At 46.4% G+C, this 19,452-nt stretch overlaps 1 protein-coding gene across 1 annotated transcript; it reads right to left on the reverse strand.

Moving 5' to 3' along the window:
• Nucleotides 1-1,171: 1,171 nt before the first annotated feature.
• On the reverse strand, nt 1,172-13,733 carry slc16a3a (solute carrier family 16 member 3a). Its single transcript, XM_073834084.1, has 5 exons — nt 13,612-13,733; nt 5,099-5,335; nt 3,369-3,512; nt 2,497-3,285; nt 1,172-2,416 (listed from the first exon to the last, which is right to left on the reverse strand). The coding sequence occupies exons 2-5, from the start codon at nt 5,319-5,321 to the stop codon at nt 2,064-2,066; spliced, it is 1,509 nt and encodes a 502-aa protein (XP_073690185.1). The 5' UTR covers nt 5,322-5,335; nt 13,612-13,733; the 3' UTR covers nt 1,172-2,063.
• Between the last annotated feature and the right edge of the window lie 5,719 nt (nt 13,734-19,452).

Here is a 19,452-nt window from a genome sequence, read left to right on the forward strand (position 1 = left end):
AATCAGTCAACACTATCTTGATCTACAAATAAAAAATTAAATTGGAATGATAGCTTGATTTTATGTTAGTGTGAAAAAAATACTCACGTTCGTGGTCTTTGGGGTCTCTGGAGACCCCAGGCAACAAAATGCAATTTTTGTTATAAAATAATAGTTAAAAAAACAAAACAAATGTTATTTTCCTGTTTATTAATGTTTTTACTCCTCAAGTGTACAGTTTTTGGAGGATTTAGGATATTTTTGTAATATATATAAATTAATATTTTTTTAGGTTTTTATACAAAAACAGCTTTTTTTGTAAAATTCCCTTTCATAAAAAACCCACATGTCTAAATTTCATTCATGGGGATAAAATGGATAATTTCACATGGTTAAGTGTAAGATTTTTGCCCATCTTTTGGAAAATCCAGTTTTAAACTTACTTTTAAATACTTTTACCAGTAGGTGGCTGCAGAGCTCCACTATATGCTTTTTGCTATTTGACCACCTGAAAGATATCTTTTCACAAGTTTTTTTCAGTTGAGTTCATATCTACATATCATGAAACACACAGGACTACTTTTGGAGACCATAAAAACTGCTCTCTTATAATTTGTCAAAAAAAAAAAGAAAAAAAGATGTTGTTGTTGCATTCTTATGTTCATGTTGTGTACTGCTACTCAATATGTAATAGAACTGGTTTTGTTTCAGTACAAAAAATGCTTAACTTTGACAAAAAGCATTTTTTATTGTTATAATTGTGTTTTTATAATATGTAGATATGTACTCAACTGAAAAAAACTTGTGAAAAAATATCTTATTGTTGGTCAAATAGCAGTTAGTCAATAGTAGTGCTCTGCAGCCATCTAGTGGTAAAAGTTATATTTTTTTACTTTTAAAACTGCATTTTCCGAAAAATGGGCAGAAATCTTACACTAAACCATATCAAATTATCCATGTTATCCCCATGAATGAAAGTTTAAAATGTGGGTATTTTGTAAAGTGAATTTTACATAAAAAGCTGTTTTTGCATATAAAACTATTAAAAATAAATATTTATTTAATAATTTATATATATTTAAAAAATAGCATAAATCCTACGAAAACTGCACAATTGTGGAGAAAAAACATTAATAAACAGGAAAAAAATTATTATATATATTTTTTAATCTATTATTATGTTACAAAATTTAAATTTAATCTCTAGAGACCCCAAAGACCATGAGTGTGATTCCAAAACGAAGACCGCATAAGGGTTAAACCAAATGCCGTACCATCAATTTTTTTACACAAGGAGTCTAAACACCCATGGATATCGAGTGAAATCCACACTGAGAAACTCCTTCAGCGTCATGACAAACTTTGGCATGTTTACATCATGTCAGGATGGCATCTAGCGTTTCTTGTCTCTGCCTTTTGTAAGCTCTTTCAGTAGCTGTGGTCTACTAAAAGCCTCAAAGGCATCAGGGCTAAAGTGGAGAGAACAAAGACGCACATCTTTAAGAAGTTTTATTCGTCCACAGGCATCTTCCCATTCTTTTCTCCTCTTCTTATCACTAGGAAAGCAGTAGAGACTTACATCGCTTCTCTTGTTGCCCTTTAACTGAAAACTGCAACCTAAAGCCGCACAATGTGGCATCATATCAGTATTTTATTTTTCGAGTTGTGTTGCAATACCAAAAAAAAAAAAACAGGTAGTGTCAGTAGTAGCTCACTGAGTGCAGCCATTTCACAATTCATTTCAGCCATAATCCAAAATATGTATAAAATGATGTGTATTTTTTAAATAACATAAATCTCTCATGGGTTTTCTACTACATATTTCAGTAAAAGGCATCATTTACATTATATAAAGCCATACAAGTCTTAATACCCGAGGTTCCCTTTAAGTGTAGCCTGTCCAAATCTCTCTGTGTGGCAGTGCAAATGTGATTTTGAACAGCGTGAGTGCAGTGTAGGTCTCTATTATTGATTAAATATTCTGTCTGTCAGTAAGTTGCACACACATTAGGACATCACGTCGGACTACACAGTGACACACAAGCTTTGTGTCTTTCTGACCTCTTCTTAAGCAGAAATGTCAATCAGAGGACAGCTTCTGGACAACAGGGGATGTTCTTATTCTGCTCATCTTTATCCTTAAGAAATATTTCCTCTTCTTTTAAATCTTGAATAACATTCTCGTCTTTCAGGTCACCTGAATCCTTCAGCTTCTCTGAGTTTCCATTGGCCTTGTGTGGCTCCTCTATGGGTGATGTACTGGAGGGATTCTTTGCCTCCACTGTCTCTCCATTCTCTATTGTAGTCTCTGGTGCCTCAGGCTTCTTCTTTATGAACAGTAAGTTGCATATGGCTAGCACTAAAGCTGACATCACGACTTCAGTCCCAGCCAGTAGGAAAACAAACTTGTACTTCTTAGTAGAGTCCAAAAGGCGCCCTTGACAAAGTGAGAACAAGAATTTCAACAACATTCTCAGTAAGTTTCTCAGTAGATTACAGTAAAATTGAAACACTCACCAGCAGATGGAGGCCCAACCAGCACAGCAATGGCTTCAACCAGGAGAACTAAACCAATGGCGCTTGAGAACCTCTCTGTACCCACAACAGCCATGAGGACCTCGAACTGCAAGGCTCCCACCATGCCATAAGAGATGCCAAAGAAGATGCAGAACACCACCAGAGAGGTATAGTCTGTAGACAAGGAGCCCACCAGATCTGTGATGCCATTAAACATGAGAGCGAAACTGAAGAGGTAGACACAGCGAGGGCGAACCCACTGGAGTCCTGCGATGATGCCACACGTGGGCCGTGCGAAAATGTCAATGAAACCAAGGATGGTAAGCAGGAGGGCGGATTTCGTGTCTTCGTTTCCCAACTCTTTGGCATAGCTCACCACAAACACTGGAGGCACAAATAAACCAAGCACCATAATGGAGGCAGCAACTGTATAAATGACAAAGCCCGGATCTCTGAAAACACTGAAGTCCAGCAGCTTGGGCTTAGGCTTTGCTTTCTTGTTACCCTCATCCGGTTTGTTCTCAATCCCAGGGGTCTCTGGCTTCTTTGGCTGGACCAAAGGCCTCATTAAAGCCCCACAGGCACAGCAGTTTAGAAGGATCCCTCCCAAGATGAGGAAGCCCCCTCTCCAGCCATATTTGTACTGAAGGACTTGCCCCAAAGGGGAAAGACAGCATAGAGCCACTGGACTCCCAGCTGCGGCCAAGCCGTTAGCCAGCGGACGCTTCTCACTGAAATATCGATTTAACATAATGAGTGATGGCTGGAAGTTCAGAGCCATTCCAAGACCTGGAATTAGAAGATATAAATGTTTACATGTCCCCGGATAGACATCAATCTCTTGTTAAAACAGTAAATGATGGCTAAAGTACCTGTAATGACTCCTGTACACAAGTAAATGTGGATAATGCTTGTGGCAAATGATGCCAAAACCATTCCTAGCGATGCAAAGACGCCGCCCACCAACATCACTGGACGACATCCAAATCGATTCACTAAAATGCTGCATAAAGGCCCTGCGAAGAATAATTATACATATATCTGTACTATTTGAATCCAGTTTAAACTAATTAGAAGACATTAAATAGTTCACCCAAAAATGAAAATTCTGTCATTAATTACTCACTCTCATGTCGTTCCAAACTCGTAAGACCTTTGTTCATCTTTGGAACTCAAATTAAGATAGTTTTGATGAAATCCGAGAGCTTTCTCACCCTACATAGACAGCAAGGGTCCTTTCATGTTTAAGGTCCAGAAAGTAGGGATGTGCGGTATACCGGTACTGTGAAAATACCGGTATTTATTTTTTTTAAACGGTACAATATCAAAAGTTTGCTCAGTTCGGTATTTAATCCGCTGTTCCGATTTTCACCACTATGCGGCAGTGTTCCGCAAACTGGCGTAAAACCGGCAAGCGTGATAACAGACAAACGGCTCACACAGATGAAACGCGCTCTGCAGCGGTCAAAGGAGCTAGCAAAAAAATAAAGACTGAAAAGATATGTATATGTGAACCCATTTTATTCAGTCCCAAAATCACAATCCAACCTGTATCCTCTACTCTGTTGGGTTTGTTGTTGTTGTTGTTGTTGCATTCTGGTTGCATTCACATTTTCTTTGTGATAAAGACTGAAAATATGTGACCCTGGACCACAAAACCAGTCATAAGCTTACATTTTACAAAACTGAGGTGTATATATCACATGAAAGCTGAATAAATAAGCTTTCTATTGATGTATGGTTTGTTAGGATAGGACAATATTTGGCCGAGATACAACTATTTGGAAATCTGGAATCTGAGGATGCAAAAAAAATCAAAATACTGAGAAAATCACCTTTAAAGTTGTCCAAATTAAGTTCTTAACAATGCATATTACTAATAAAAAAATACATTTTGATATTTATAGTAGGAATTTTACAAAAAATCTTCATGGAACATGATCTTTACTTAATTTCCTAACGATTTTTGGCATAAAAAAAAATTTAAATAATTTTGACCCATAAAATGTATTTTTGGCTATTGCTACAAATATACTCCAGCGACTTAAGACTGGTTTTGTGGTCCAGGGTCACATATATTAAGAGATTACTTTATTTTAATTAGATCTCTTCAGTTTTGTTTCTTCTAAAATCAAAATTGTAGTTTTTATTATTTTTTTGTAACAATTTCTTTGCACAGTTGTTCATAGAGTTTTCAATTCACCTATATTTGCCTGTTTCCTTTTTTTTTTTTTTTTTTTACCTATGGTATCGATTTGGTATCGATACCAAGGTATTAGATCCTAGTATCGTACCGAAGTCAAAATTGTGGTATCGAGCCATCCCTACCAGAAAGGTACTAAGAACATCTATGAAACAAAAATCAATGTTCTTGGTACATTTCTGGTACAGTCAGAATTTTAATTTTTGGGTGAACTATCTCTTTAAACTATCCCTCATCATTTACTCCAGTGATATTTTAGTCTTTGTTGACATTTGTTACATGGACAACAGTTCATACACTTTCTTTCACTGCAAGAAAGAAAGTAATACAAATTTGAAACATTGATGACAGAATGTTCAGTGTTGGGTGAACTACCCCTTTGATTGGTGGTGAACATACCAGTGCCATAAAGCATAGCCAATAGGATGGATGAGATCCAGGCTGTGTCACTGTAGCCCACGTCAAACTCTCTAATCAGCTCCTTGAAGAAGACGCTGACAGCCTTGGGAAAAGCGTAGGAGAAACCTGTGATGATGAAGCAACCAAAGAGCACAGCCCAACCCCAGCCACCATCAGGGGCCTTCACTCCACTACTGCCATCGTCCAGAGCCACTCCACCCATGATGCTTTACTGCTCTGTGGAAAGATGAGACGCACATGTTCACACACGTTCACACACTTATGTTGTTCCAAACTTATAACACCGTCGTTCATCTTCGAAACACAAATGAATATTTTTGATGAAATCTTAGAGGTTTCTGAAGCTGAATAGACAGAACCGCAACTGACACGTTCAAGGCCCATGAAAGGTAGTAAGGATATTGTTAAAATATTCCATCTGACATCGGTGGTTCAACCGTAATGTTATGAAGCTACAAGAATACATTTTGTGTGCAAAGAAAGCAAAAAACTGACTCTCATATTGGTCTTTGAGGCGCGTTTACGAGAGTACTATGATGTATACGTGTGATACTGCTCACGCAGGAGAGACAGATGACAGAATTTTCATTTTCATTAGGTGAACTAGCCCTTTAAGAATTACATTTAGTCAAATGACAAGGCATTCATTTGCAGGGCAACAATGGGAGCTGTAATAAAATGTTTTAGCTCTAGGGGTCTCAAAGGGGAATTCATAAAATGCCCAAGTTATATTTGCACACCATAATTGTAATTATGGACTTCACAGCAATAAAAATAATGCAAAAATCTTTATGGTCCTAAACAGGCTTGATTTTCTTCTGAGATTCAACCTACAGTAGAACTTATTTATTTACATGTATCTTCTGTAGCTTCTGAAGGGCAGTACTAAATAAAAAAATAAAAAAAACATCTAGGCAAAATAAGAAAAATGTACATATCTTCATTCTGTTCAAAAGTTTTTACCCTGTGTCTTAATGCATCATGTTTCTTTCTGAAGCATCAGTGAGCATTTGAGCCTTCTGTAATTGTCACGTTAAATTAGGGAGGGTCTGGGTCCAGGTGCAGGGAAAGGGTTTTTTAATTAAACAATAAACAAATAAATAAACATAAACCAAAAGGCCAACACGGCACAAACTGAACATAAACTGAAACACAAAATAACAAAATCAAGAACACGATCAAAGTCCAGGGATTTCAAGAACACAAAATACACAGAAGACAGAAGACAATGCAGCCATGAAGCAGGAGTGAAAGGTGAGAGTTTTTAAAGACCAGATAATAGTGAACAGATGTGAGTGAATCAGTGCTAATGACAAAGACAGGTGAATGCAATCAGGAAGTGCAGTGTAGGAACAGCGACCTCAGGAGGCTGAGGGGAGTCCCACAGCCCCGATCATGACAGTACCCCCTCCCTACGGAACGGCTCCCAGACGTTCCCAAAGTCTGGAGGGAGGAGGCACGGAGGAAGGCAACTCAGGGGGAGGGATGGTGGGCCAGGCCCGTGCAGCGCAGTCACCGCCGCGTCAGGAACAGAGAGCGCGGTTGCCTCCGCGTCCGGAGCAGAGAGCGCAGTCGCCTCCGCGTCAGGCGCAGAGATAGCGGTCATGGCCGCGTCCGGAACAGAGAGCGCGTTCACAGCCGCGTCAGGAACAGAGGGCGCGGTTGTCTCCGCGTCCGGAACAGAGAACGCAGTCGCCTCCGCGTCAGGCGCAGAGATAGCGGTCATGGCCGCGTCCTGAACAGAGAGCGCGTTCACAGCCGCGTCAGGAACAGAGGGCGCGGTTGTCTCCGCGTCCGGAACAGAGAACGCAGTCGCCTCCGCGTCAGGCGCAGAGATAGCGGTCATGGCCGCGTCCGGAACAGAGAGCGCGTTCACAGCCGCGTCAGGAACAGAGGGCGCGGTTGTCTCCGCGTCCGGAACAGAGAACGCAGTCGCCTCCGCGTCAGGCGTAGAGATAGCGGTCATGGCCGCGTCCTGAACAGAGAGCGCGTTCACAGCCGCGTCAGGAACAGAGGGCGCGGTTGTCTCCGCGTCCGGAACAGAGAACGCAGTCGCCTCCGCGTCAGGCGTAGAGATAGCGGTCATGGCCGCGTCCTGAACAGAGAGCGCGTTCACAGCCGCGTCAGGAACAGAGGGCGCGGTTGCCTCTGCGTCAGGGACAGAGAGAGCAGTCACGGACGCGCCAGGCCCGTGCAGCGCAGTCACCGCCGCGTCAGGAACAGAGAGAGCGGTCACCGCCACGTCAGGAACAGAGAGCGCGTTCACAGCCGCGTCAGGAACAGAGGGCGCGGTTGCCTCTGCGTCAGGGACAGAGAGAGCAGTCACGGACGCGCCAGGCCCGTGCAGCGCAGTCACCGCCGCGTCAGGAACAGAGAGCGCGGTCACCTCCGTGTCAGGAACAGAGAGCGCGGTCACCGCCGTGTCCGGAACAGAGAGAGCGGTCACCGCCGTGTCCGGAACAGAGAGCGCGGTCACCGCCGTGTCCGGAACAGAGAGAGCGGTCACCGCCGCGTCCGGAACAGAGAGAGCGGTCACCGCCGCGTCCGGAACAGAGAGTGCGGTCACCTCCGTGTCAGGAACAGAGAGCGCGGTCACCGCCGTGTCCGGAACAGAGAGAGCGGTCACCGGCGCGTCCGGAACAGAGAGAGCGGTCACCGCCGCGTCCGGAACAGAGAGAGCGGTCACCTCCGTGTCAGGAACAGAGAGCGCGGTCACCGCCGTGTCAGGAACAGAGAGAGCGGTCACCGCCGCGTCCGGAACAGAGAGAGCGGTCACCGCCGCGTCCGGAACAGAGAGAGCGGTCACCTCCGTGTCAGGAACAGAGAGCGCGGTCACCGCCGTGTCAGGTACAGAGAGAGCGGTCACCGCCGCGTCCGGAACAGAGAGAGCGGTCACCTCCGTGTCAGGAACAGAGAGCGCGGTCACCGCCGTGTCAGGAACAGAGAGAGCGGTCACCGGCGCGTCCGGAACAGAGAGAGCGGTCACCGCCGCGTCCGGAACAGAGAGCGCGGTCACCACCGTGTCAGGAACAGAGAGAGCGGTCACCGGCGCGTCCAGAACAGAGAGTGCGGTCACCTCCGTGTCAGGAACAGAGAGCGCGGTCACCGCCGTGTCAGGAACAGAGAGAGCGGTCACCGGCGCGTCCGGAACAGAGAGAGCGGTCACCGCCGCGTCCGGAACAGAGAGCGCGGTCACCACCGTGTCAGGAACAGAGAGAGCGGTCACCGGCGCGTCCGGAACAGAGAGAGCGGTCACCGCCGCGTCCGGAACAGAGAGCGCGGTCACCACCGTGTCAGGAACAGAGAGTGCGGTCACCTCCGTGTCAGGAACAGAGAGCGCGGTCACCGCCGCGTCCGGAACAGAGAGCGCGGTCACCGCCGCGTCCGGAACAGAGAGAGCGGTCACCGCCGCGTCCGGAACAGAGAGTGCGGTCATCTCCGTGTCAGGAACAGAGAGCGCGGTCACCGCCGTGTCCGGAACAGAGAGAGCGGTCACCGCCACGTCAGGAACAGAGAGCGCGTTCACAGCCGCGTCAGGAACAGAGGGCGCGGTTGCCTCTGCGTCAGGGACAGAGAGAGCAGTCACGGACGCGCCAGGCCCGTGCAGCGCAGTCACCGCCGCGTCAGGAACAGAGAGAGCGGTCACCGCCACGTCAGGAACAGAGAGCGCGTTCACAGCCGCGTCAGGAACAGAGGGCGCGGTTGCCTCTGCGTCAGGGACAGAGAGAGCAGTCACGGACGCGCCAGGCCCGTGCAGCGCAGTCACCGCCGCGTCAGGAACAGAGAGCGCGGTCACCTCCGTGTCAGGAACAGAGAGCGCGGTCACCGCCGTGTCCGGAACAGAGAGAGCGGTCACCGCCGTGTCCGGAACAGAGAGCGCGGTCACCGCCGTGTCCGGAACAGAGAGAGCGGTCACCGCCGCGTCCGGAACAGAGAGAGCGGTCACCGCCGCGTCCGGAACAGAGAGTGCGGTCACCTCCGTGTCAGGAACAGAGAGCGCGGTCACCGCCGTGTCCGGAACAGAGAGAGCGGTCACCGGCGCGTCCGGAACAGAGAGAGCGGTCACCGCCGCGTCCGGAACAGAGAGAGCGGTCACCTCCGTGTCAGGAACAGAGAGCGCGGTCACCGCCGTGTCAGGAACAGAGAGAGCGGTCACCGCCGCGTCCGGAACAGAGAGAGCGGTCACCGCCGCGTCCGGAACAGAGAGAGCGGTCACCTCCGTGTCAGGAACAGAGAGCGCGGTCACCGCCGTGTCAGGTACAGAGAGAGCGGTCACCGCCGCGTCCGGAACAGAGAGAGCGGTCACCTCCGTGTCAGGAACAGAGAGCGCGGTCACCGCCGTGTCAGGAACAGAGAGAGCGGTCACCGGCGCGTCCGGAACAGAGAGAGCGGTCACCGCCGCGTCCGGAACAGAGAGCGCGGTCACCACCGTGTCAGGAACAGAGAGAGCGGTCACCGGCGCGTCCAGAACAGAGAGTGCGGTCACCTCCGTGTCAGGAACAGAGAGCGCGGTCACCGCCGTGTCAGGAACAGAGAGAGCGGTCACCGGCGCGTCCGGAACAGAGAGAGCGGTCACCGCCGCGTCCGGAACAGAGAGCGCGGTCACCACCGTGTCAGGAACAGAGAGAGCGGTCACCGGCGCGTCCGGAACAGAGAGAGCGGTCACCGCCGCGTCCGGAACAGAGAGCGCGGTCACCACCGTGTCAGGAACAGAGAGTGCGGTCACCTCCGTGTCAGGAACAGAGAGCGCGGTCACCGCCGCGTCCGGAACAGAGAGCGCGGTCACCGCCGCGTCCGGAACAGAGAGAGCGGTCACCGCCGCGTCCGGAACAGAGAGTGCGGTCATCTCCGTGTCAGGAACAGAGAGCGCGGTCACCGCCGTGTCCGGAACAGAGAGAGCGGTCACCGCCACGTCAGGAACAGAGAGCGCGTTCACAGCCGCGTCAGGAACAGAGGGCGCGGTTGCCTCTGCGTCAGGGACAGAGAGAGCAGTCACGGACGCGCCAGGCCCGTGCAGCGCAGTCACCGCCGCGTCAGGAACAGAGAGAGCGGTCACCGCCACGTCAGGAACAGAGAGCGCGTTCACAGCCGCGTCAGGAACAGAGGGCGCGGTTGCCTCTGCGTCAGGGACAGAGAGAGCAGTCACGGACGCGCCAGGCCCGTGCAGCGCAGTCACCGCCGCGTCAGGAACAGAGAGCGCGGTCACCTCCGTGTCAGGAACAGAGAGCGCGGTCACCGCCGTGTCCGGAACAGAGAGAGCGGTCACCGCCGTGTCCGGAACAGAGAGCGCGGTCACCGCCGTGTCCGGAACAGAGAGAGCGGTCACCGCCGCGTCCGGAACAGAGAGAGCGGTCACCGCCGCGTCCGGAACAGAGAGTGCGGTCACCTCCGTGTCAGGAACAGAGAGCGCGGTCACCGCCGTGTCCGGAACAGAGAGAGCGGTCACCGGCGCGTCCGGAACAGAGAGAGCGGTCACCGCCGCGTCCGGAACAGAGAGAGCGGTCACCTCCGTGTCAGGAACAGAGAGCGCGGTCACCGCCGTGTCAGGAACAGAGAGAGCGGTCACCGCCGCGTCCGGAACAGAGAGAGCGGTCACCGCCGCGTCCGGAACAGAGAGAGCGGTCACCTCCGTGTCAGGAACAGAGAGCGCGGTCACCGCCGTGTCAGGTACAGAGAGAGCGGTCACCGCCGCGTCCGGAACAGAGAGAGCGGTCACCTCCGTGTCAGGAACAGAGAGCGCGGTCACCGCCGTGTCAGGAACAGAGAGAGCGGTCACCGGCGCGTCCGGAACAGAGAGAGCGGTCACCGCCGCGTCCGGAACAGAGAGCGCGGTCACCACCGTGTCAGGAACAGAGAGAGCGGTCACCGGCGCGTCCAGAACAGAGAGTGCGGTCACCTCCGTGTCAGGAACAGAGAGCGCGGTCACCGCCGTGTCAGGAACAGAGAGAGCGGTCACCGGCGCGTCCGGAACAGAGAGAGCGGTCACCTCCGTGTCAGGAACAGAGAGCGCGGTCACCGCCGTGTCAGGAACAGAGAGAGCGGTCACCGCCGTGTCAGGAACAGAGAGAGCGGTCACCGCCGTGTCAGGAACAGAGAGAGCGGTCACCGCCGTGTCAGGAACAGAGAGAGCGGTCACCGGCGCGTCCAGAACAGAGAGTGCGGTCACCTCCGTGTCAGGAACAGAGAGCGCGGTCACCGCCGTGTCAGGAACAGAGAGAGCGGTCACCGCCGCGTCCGGAACAGAGAGCGCGGTCACCACCGTGTCAGGAACAGAGAGAGCGGTCACCGGCGCGTCCGGAACAGAGAGAGCGGTCACCGCCGCGTCCGGAACAGAGAGCGCGGTCACCGCCGTGTCAGGAACAGAGAGTGCGGTCACCTCCGTGTCAGGAACAGAGAGCGCGGTCACCGCCGCGTCCGGAACAGAGAGCGCGGTCACCGCCGCGTCCGGAACAGAGAGAGCGGTCACCGCCGCGTCCGGAACAGAGAGTGCGGTCATCTCCGTGTCAGGAACAGAGAGCGCGGTCACCGCCGCGTCCGGAACAGAGAGAGCGGTCACCGCCGCGTCCGGAACAGAGAGTGCGGTCATCTCCGTGTCAGGAACAGAGAGCGCGGTCACCGCCGCGTCCGGAACAGAGAGAGCGGTCACCGCCGCGTCCGGAACAGAGAGAGCGGTCACCGGCGCGTCCGGAACAGAGAGTGCGGTCACCTCCGTGTCAGGAACAGAGAGAGCGGTCAACGCCGCGTCCGGAACAGAGAGAGCGGTCACCTCCGTGTCAGGAACAGAGAGCGCGGTCACCTCCGTGTCAGGAACAGAGAGCGCGGTCAACGCCGCGTCCGGAACAGAGAGAGCGGTCACCTCCGTGTCAGGAACAGAGAGCGCGGTCAACGCCGCGTCCGGAACAGAGAGAGCGGTCACCGCCGTGTCAGGAACAGAGAGAGCGGTCAACGCCGCGTCCGGAACAGAGAGAGCGGTCACCGCCGCGTCAGGAACAGAGAGCACAGCCGCCTCAACAACCGCCGCGTCAGGAACCGAGATAGCGGACGCTGCCGCCTCCGCCGCCCAACGAGCGCAAATGGCCGCCATCTCCTTGGACAACGTCACCTTCTCCCTGAAGGGCAAAAAAAAAAAATCCTCCCTGCTGGACCCACTGTTGATGGCTGCATTCTGTCACGTTAAATTAGGGAGGGTCTGGGTCCAGGTGCAGGGAAAGGGTTTTTTAATTAAACAATAAACAAATAAATAAACATAAACCAAAAGGCCAACACGGCACAAACTGAACATAAACTGAAACACAAAATAACAAAATCAAGAACACGATCAAAGTCCAGGGATTTCAAGAACACAAAATACACAGAAGACAGAAGACAATGCAGCCATGAAGCAGGAGTGAAAGGTGAGAGTTTTTAAAGACCAGATAATAGTGAACAGATGTGAGTGAATCAGTGCTAATGACAAAGACAGGTGAATGCAATCAGGAAGTGCAGTGTAGGAACAGCGACCTCAGGAGGCTGAGGGGAGACCCACAGCCCCGATCATGACAGTTGCATATGAGTTCCTCAGTTGTCTTCAGTGTGAAAAGATGGATCTCAAAATCCTATAGTCATTGTTGGAAATGGTTCAAATACACAAAAATGCTGAAAAAAAAAGAATTTGTGAGACCTGAAGGATTTTTTCTGAAGAACAGCAGGCAGTTTAACTGGTTAGGTCATGAATTATAGACTATATGTAAACATATTTTATGTTAAATATCTTATTCAGGTCAGTACTAAATAAAAAAAACTATTAAAATTATTAACAAAAAAGAATCAGAATAGTTAAAGAATCTTTACTGTTGCCTAGTAATAGTACATCATTTGGTAATCGAATAAAAGCTGTTTACCATGGTACATATTATGAAGAAAATGGTCGATTTTGTCCATTTTCTTTCAAAATATCTCCATCAGCCCTAACTGACTTATCGTCAATTTCTGAACACTAAATTGTACCTAAATGCCTTTCGTATTTCGTACAACTGTTTTGTCATCCTGTCAGACGCGCAATATCCGCACTTTTCCGCAGTTCGATGCTTCGTAAAAAAAAGGCTCTAATAATTTAAACTTTAATCCGATTAATCTAATGTAACACTAGGTTATCATTTTAAATATTGGCTGCTTGTTCACAATATCACAGCGTTCCGCATTTTCCCTTATTTCCGAGTAACCTGTTACATTCGAATGTAGAGAATATACGGTAAGGGATGCTGCATGGATGCGGGACAGGCTCATGCGCAGTCCACAATAGTCTATGTGATGCAAGGTTATTAATTTAAGTTCATAAATAGCCAAAATATAATTTATCATGCGCGGTCATTATATCTAAGAGCATTTTTTTGTGATTAGAGATTTTTGTGCAACTAATGTCAGATATTTATAATAAGCCAGGATGTTTATCCAAATCCTCTAATTGCCATAATATGCTTTCGGAATATAGACTAACTGAAAATGATACTTACTAAAAATATGATGATCTGCCACCTCCAAATTTCAGCTATGTTCCCCGGAGCACGCTTCTAGCAGCACGTATAACATTATAGACGCAAGTAAGAAAGAGAAACCCGACTAGCTGGCTCTGTGGACTGGGTCCTAAAGTCTGCTGCTCACATCGTGTTGTCATGTTCACCTGCGTGCGTGTGACGTCAACATTTCTTTCTGTCTCTGTGGGACTGGGTAAAAATAACCTGGCCTGTTACAAGGTACAGTAAGTTGTGAAATATTAAAGTTGAAGAACTGGAAATAGTCATGTGGGTGGAAACTGTAGATTTTAAACTGGAATGTTATTTAAAATATTCTAAATATCTGTGAAAAAGTGCATCTTGGAGTTTTTGGAGGAGCTTAAACATGCATAACTGCATGCACATAAGTAAATTTTCCATTGTACATTTTCAATGCAGAACATTGCAGTTTGTTTTGCACTTTCCGCGGGAACCGCACTGGCCTCTGAAATAACCTGCGGGGCATCAAAAGATTGATTGGTGCTGTGGTGTAACACAATCATTTAATCACAAACACACAGATCTAATGTGGGTCATGAATACATTAAGCCCAACACATCCATAATGGCTGTTGTGGCTTATTTGTGCTTATATGTGGATATTTTGTGTATAAATATGTCTAAAAAATATGGCTTTTCTTAGTCACAGTGTAAACAAGCTCAATGACTTATGGGGCATTACAATGCAAAGGGAAAAGGGAAAAGAATGGCAGGAAATGATGGGGATGATTCGACATGTTCAAGCCGAGTTCCTGTAAACAAGCTAATCTGCATGTTGGTAGTTTCTCTTTTTAAATGCTTGCAGAAGTTGCCTCAAATAAATCTATGGGTGTTCAGCTCCTTGCAAATGTTTTCACACCCCTTCATTTTTTAAATGTTTTGTTATATTGCAATCTTATGTTAAACTGCTTTAAATTACTTTTTCCACATCAATCTACACTCCATACACCAAAATGACAAAGCACAAAACAGATTTATAACAACTTTGCAAATGTATTAGAAATAGAAAGTGAAATAATTCCATTGCATAAGTATTCATATTCTTGAAATTTAGCTCAGAAGCGTTCATATCACTTGTAGATGTTACTACACTTCGAGTGGAGTTAAACTGTGGCAAATTCATTTGAATGAGTATGATTTAGAAAGGCACTCACCTCTCAGAAAAGGTCTAACAACTGAAAATGCATATCAGAGCAAAAACTAAGCCCTGAGGTCAAAATAACTGCCCATAGAGCTAAGAAACAGGATTGTGTCAACACATATATCTGGGGAAGAGTTCAGAAAAAAAAATTCTGCTGCACTGAAGGTTCACAGAAGCATCCATTATCCATAATGGAAGAAGCTTGGAACAACTAGGACTCTTCCTAGAGCTGGCCTACTGGCCAAACTGAGCAATTGATGGAGAAAGGCCTTGGCTAGAGTGGTGACCAAGAAGCTGATGGTCACTCTAGTAAAGCTCCGTGATCATATATGCAGATGGAAGAAACTTACAGAAGGACAAACATCACTGCAATACTTCACTAATCCAGACTTTATTGCAGTGTGGCCAAACTCAATCCTCTCCTTAGTAAAGACACATGAAAACACACTTGAAATTTGCCAAAAAAGCACCTAAAGGACACTCAGATTGTGAGAAACAAAATTCTCTGGTGTGATAAACCTCAATTCTGAGCATCATGTTTGAAGGAAACCAGGCACTGCTCATCACCTGAACTTTCTCAAAAGTGTGCTGGTAGCAGCCTCATGCTGTGGGGCTGTTTTTCAGTGGCAAGGACTGAGGGACTCGTCAGAGTAGAAGGAAAGCTCAACACACCAAAATAAAGAGATAGCCTTAAGGAAAACCCAGTCCAGAGCATTCAGAATGTCAGACTGGGCAGAAGGTTCATCTTCCAACAGGACAATGACCCTGAGCACACAACAATAATGGCTTATAGACAACTCTGTAAATGTCATTGAGTGGTCCAGCCAGAGCCTGGGCTTGAGGGCAATCAAATATTTCTGGAGAAACCTGAAAATGTCTGCCAGCCACCATCCAAGCTGACAGAGTTTGGGAGGTGAAGAGGTGAGTTGAAGAATGGCAGATAATTGCCAAATGTTAATGTGTAAAGCTTGTAGCATCATACCAAAAAGACTTGCTTCCGCTAAATGCTAAGTGAACAGTATAAATACTTATGCAATGTACAGTCGTGGCCAAAAGTTTTGAGAATTACATAAATGTCGGAAATTGGAAAAGTTGCTGCTTAAGTTTTTATAATAGCAGTTTGCATATACTCCAGAATGTTATGAAGAGTGATCAGATGAATTGCATAGTCCTTCTTTGCCATGAAAATGAACTTAATCCCGAAAAAAACTTTCCACTGCATTTCATTGCTGTCATTAAAGAACCTGCTGAGATCATTTCAGTAATCGTCTTGTTAACTCAGGAGAGAATGTCGACGAGCACAAGGCTGGAGATCATTATGTCAGGCTGATTGGGTTAGAATGGCAGACTTGACATGTTAAAGGAGGGTGATGCTTGAAATCATTGTTCTTCCATTGTTAACCATGGTGACCTGCAAAGAAACGCGTGCAGCCATCATTGTGTTGCATAAAAATGGCTTCACAGGCAAGGATATTGTGGCTACTAAGATTGCACCTAAATCAACAATTTATAGGATCATCAAGAACTTCAATTCTTGTTAAGAAGGCTTCAGGGCGTCCAAGAAAGTCCAGCAAGCGTCAGCTGCGGGATCGGAGTGCCACCAGTGCAGAGCTTGCTCAGGAATGGCAGCAGGCAGGTGTGAGCGCATCTGCACACACAGTGAGGCCAAGACTTTTGGAAGATGGCCTGGTGTCAAGACGGGCAGCAAAGAAGCCACTTCTCTCCAAAAAAAAAACCCATCAGGGACAGATTGATCTTCTGCAAAAAGTATGGCGAATGGACTGCTGAGGACTGGGGCAAAGTCATATTCTCCGATGAAGCCTCTTTCCGATTGTTTGGGGCATCTGGAAAAAGGCTTGTCCGGAGAAGAAAAGGTGAGCGCTACCATCAGTCCTGTGTCATGCCAACAGTAAAGCATCCTGAGACCATTCATGTGTGGGGTTGCTTCTCATCCAAGGGAGTGGGCTCACTCACAATTTTGCCCAAAAACACAGCCATAAATAAAGAATGGCACCAAAACACCCTCCAACAGCAACTTCTTCCAACAACCCAACAACAGTTTGGTGAAGAACAACGCATTTTCCAGCACGATGGAGAACCGTGCCATAAGGCAAAAGTGATAACTAAGTGGCTCGGGGACCAAAACGTTGAAATTTTGGGTCCATGGCCTGGAAACTCCCCAGATCTTAATCCCATTGAGAACTTGTGGTCAATCCTCAAGAAGCGGGTGGACAAACAAAAACCCACTAATTCTGACAAACTCCAAGAAGTGATTATGAAAGAATGGGTTGCTATCAGTCAGGATCTGGCCCAGAAGTTGATTGAGAGCATGCCCAGTCGAATTGCAGAGGTCCTGAAAAAGAAGGGCCAACACTGCAAATACTGACTCTTTGCATAAATGTCATGTAATTGTCGATAAAAGCCTTTGAAACGTATGAAGTGCTTGTAATTATATTTCAGTACATCACAGAAACAACTGAAACAAAGATCTAAAAGCAGTTTAGCAGCAAACTTTGTGAAAACTAATATTTGTGTCATTTTCAAAACTTTTGGCCACGACTGTACTTATTTCATTATTTTTTTTAAAGCATTTACAAAGTCGTCACAAATCTGTTTTTTGCTTTGTCATTTGGTGTATGGGTGTTAATTAATGTGAGAAAAAAGTCATTTAAAGCAGTTTAACATAAGGCTGCAACATAACAAAACATGAAAAAAATCAAGGGGTATAAATACTTATTTAATGTGAATCCATATGCATTCCAAATGTTGCTAAAACATTAGATTGGTAGTGATATTGGTTTTACTATCATTGATTTATGTACAGTATACCGGAATAATTGAAAAACAATATACATGTTATCTGTGCTCATGAAGCTGTGGTTGAGAATGGATGTTTACTGCATTAAAAGCGACATCTCAGTATTTGTTAATGAAAACGAAACTTCCAGATTTCCATAGTTTCCACCTATTAAAAGCACTCGATTCAGACTGCAGGCCCACATGACTACTGAAAGAAGAAAAAAACAATAGAGAATCATTGTGCCAACAACAAATGAATGATCATTCCACACAAAGACAATAGATATGAGAGGTGTTCTAGAGATATTATGAATAGATACAAACAGGACAAAGAGTGTGAATTATTTATGAATTGACATATTTTAGCTCCTCTCTAATTCAGATTTGGTTATTTAAATTCTTTTTCTAGTTGGAAACTGGAGGTCTCACATTACACTAAAACAAATAATCCTGCAGGAAAACATAATGTAGCCATCGCAGTCAACAGGTGAGATCATGCAATGATCACAGTGACATTAAACCATTTTCTATACTGTGAGTAATACGTGAGCTCATCGTGAATTCAAAATGCTGAGCAGATTGAGAGGACGCAGTTCAGATATTTGTCACTGTTTTTCAACACATGGATACTTAAGGATTTGTTAGCAAACCATTTGTGTAATCACACCGGCTATAAGAAATGTAATGTCAAGAGAAGTAGTTGTTAGCAGTTGATTACATTGACCCATTCCGCTCTGTATTTCAGGATGTGTCTTTTCTTCAGTCGCAAACGAAATGACATTTTTTTGAGGAAAACATTCCAGGATTTTTCTCCATATGGTGTAGTGTTAATTTCGTCAGACCAGACGAGACGAAATATGTTCGTCAACGACCTTTTTTTTCATGACTAAGACGAGACGATGACAAGACTGCACCACTGTCCAAAAACGCTGACTAAGACTAAATTAACATGCATTATTGTTGACGAAATAAGACGAGACGAAAATGTTTTGCATAAAATAAAAACTAAGATAAAATCTCTCTTCATTTTCGTCTACAATCGTCTCTGCTTTTTCATCAGCTGTTACGGCTTTAAAATATTCAAACTGCGCTTTGGCGCGCTGGCTGGCGCTGAGCCAGAGACGGACGAGCTCTGCGCTTGTCTTATAATCACAAGTTACGCAGCGTTTTTAACCACATAACGCTTATTTTAGGTTTCAGACATTTAAATACACATAAGTACTAGTAAAAGAAGACATTTAGAGTTTGTAAAATACACACATAGGTCTATGGAAGCAGCAAATAACAATCTATTCAAATATAATTTGCCGATGTGTTTTATTCATATCACATACACATAGGCTTAGTAACTAAAAAGTTCACTCTATTCCTCTTCAAGTTCACCAGCCACTTACTTGCATGTATTTCGGGAGAAACGGATGAATGTATGTGCTGTAAATACGGCTGACAGGACTCTGAACGGCAGCGCGAACAAACATGGCCGCGCCCATCTCACGTTACAGATTACGATCCAGATCATTTATATAGGGTTTTAAACGACGAAACATACTAATTCACACATATTTGTGAATCGGAATATTAGATAGTTCATGGCATGGTAAGCAAGTGTGTGAGTATTCTGGATAAAAAAGGAAAAACGAAATAAAAGCGATCTATCTGTCATACAGTGTTGTTGGGTCTGTGTTGTGTCACGTGACAATCTTGATGCGTCGCCATGGAAACAATAAGGACGAACGTTCTAAAATAACGGTCGCTTAAAAAAAACTCACTCTCAGGGGTCCGCTAGAATTAAACTCACCACTGAAAGGGTTAATCATTTGTGAATGTGTCTCCTAAATCAGAAATTGAAAACCAGACACGTTT

This window comes from Garra rufa, chromosome 1, assembly GCF_049309525.1.
Source record: "Garra rufa chromosome 1, GarRuf1.0, whole genome shotgun sequence".
Classification (NCBI taxonomy): Eukaryota; Metazoa; Chordata; class Actinopteri; order Cypriniformes; family Cyprinidae; genus Garra; species Garra rufa.

Bases quoted from the DNA above. Each gene is read 5' to 3' on its own strand.
- slc16a3a (XM_073834084.1), bottom strand. From the start codon at position 5,321: ATGGGTGGAGTGGCTCTGGACGATGGCAGTAGTGGAGTGAAGGCCCCT. The intron at 3,286-3,368 runs GTACTTTAGCCA...TTCTAATTCCAG, and splicing joins GTGTACAGGAGTCATTACAG to GTCTTGGAATGGCTCTGAAC. The intron at 2,417-2,496 runs GTGAGTGTTTCA...CACTTTGTCAAG, and splicing joins GGTTGGGCCTCCATCTGCTG to GGCGCCTTTTGGACTCTACT.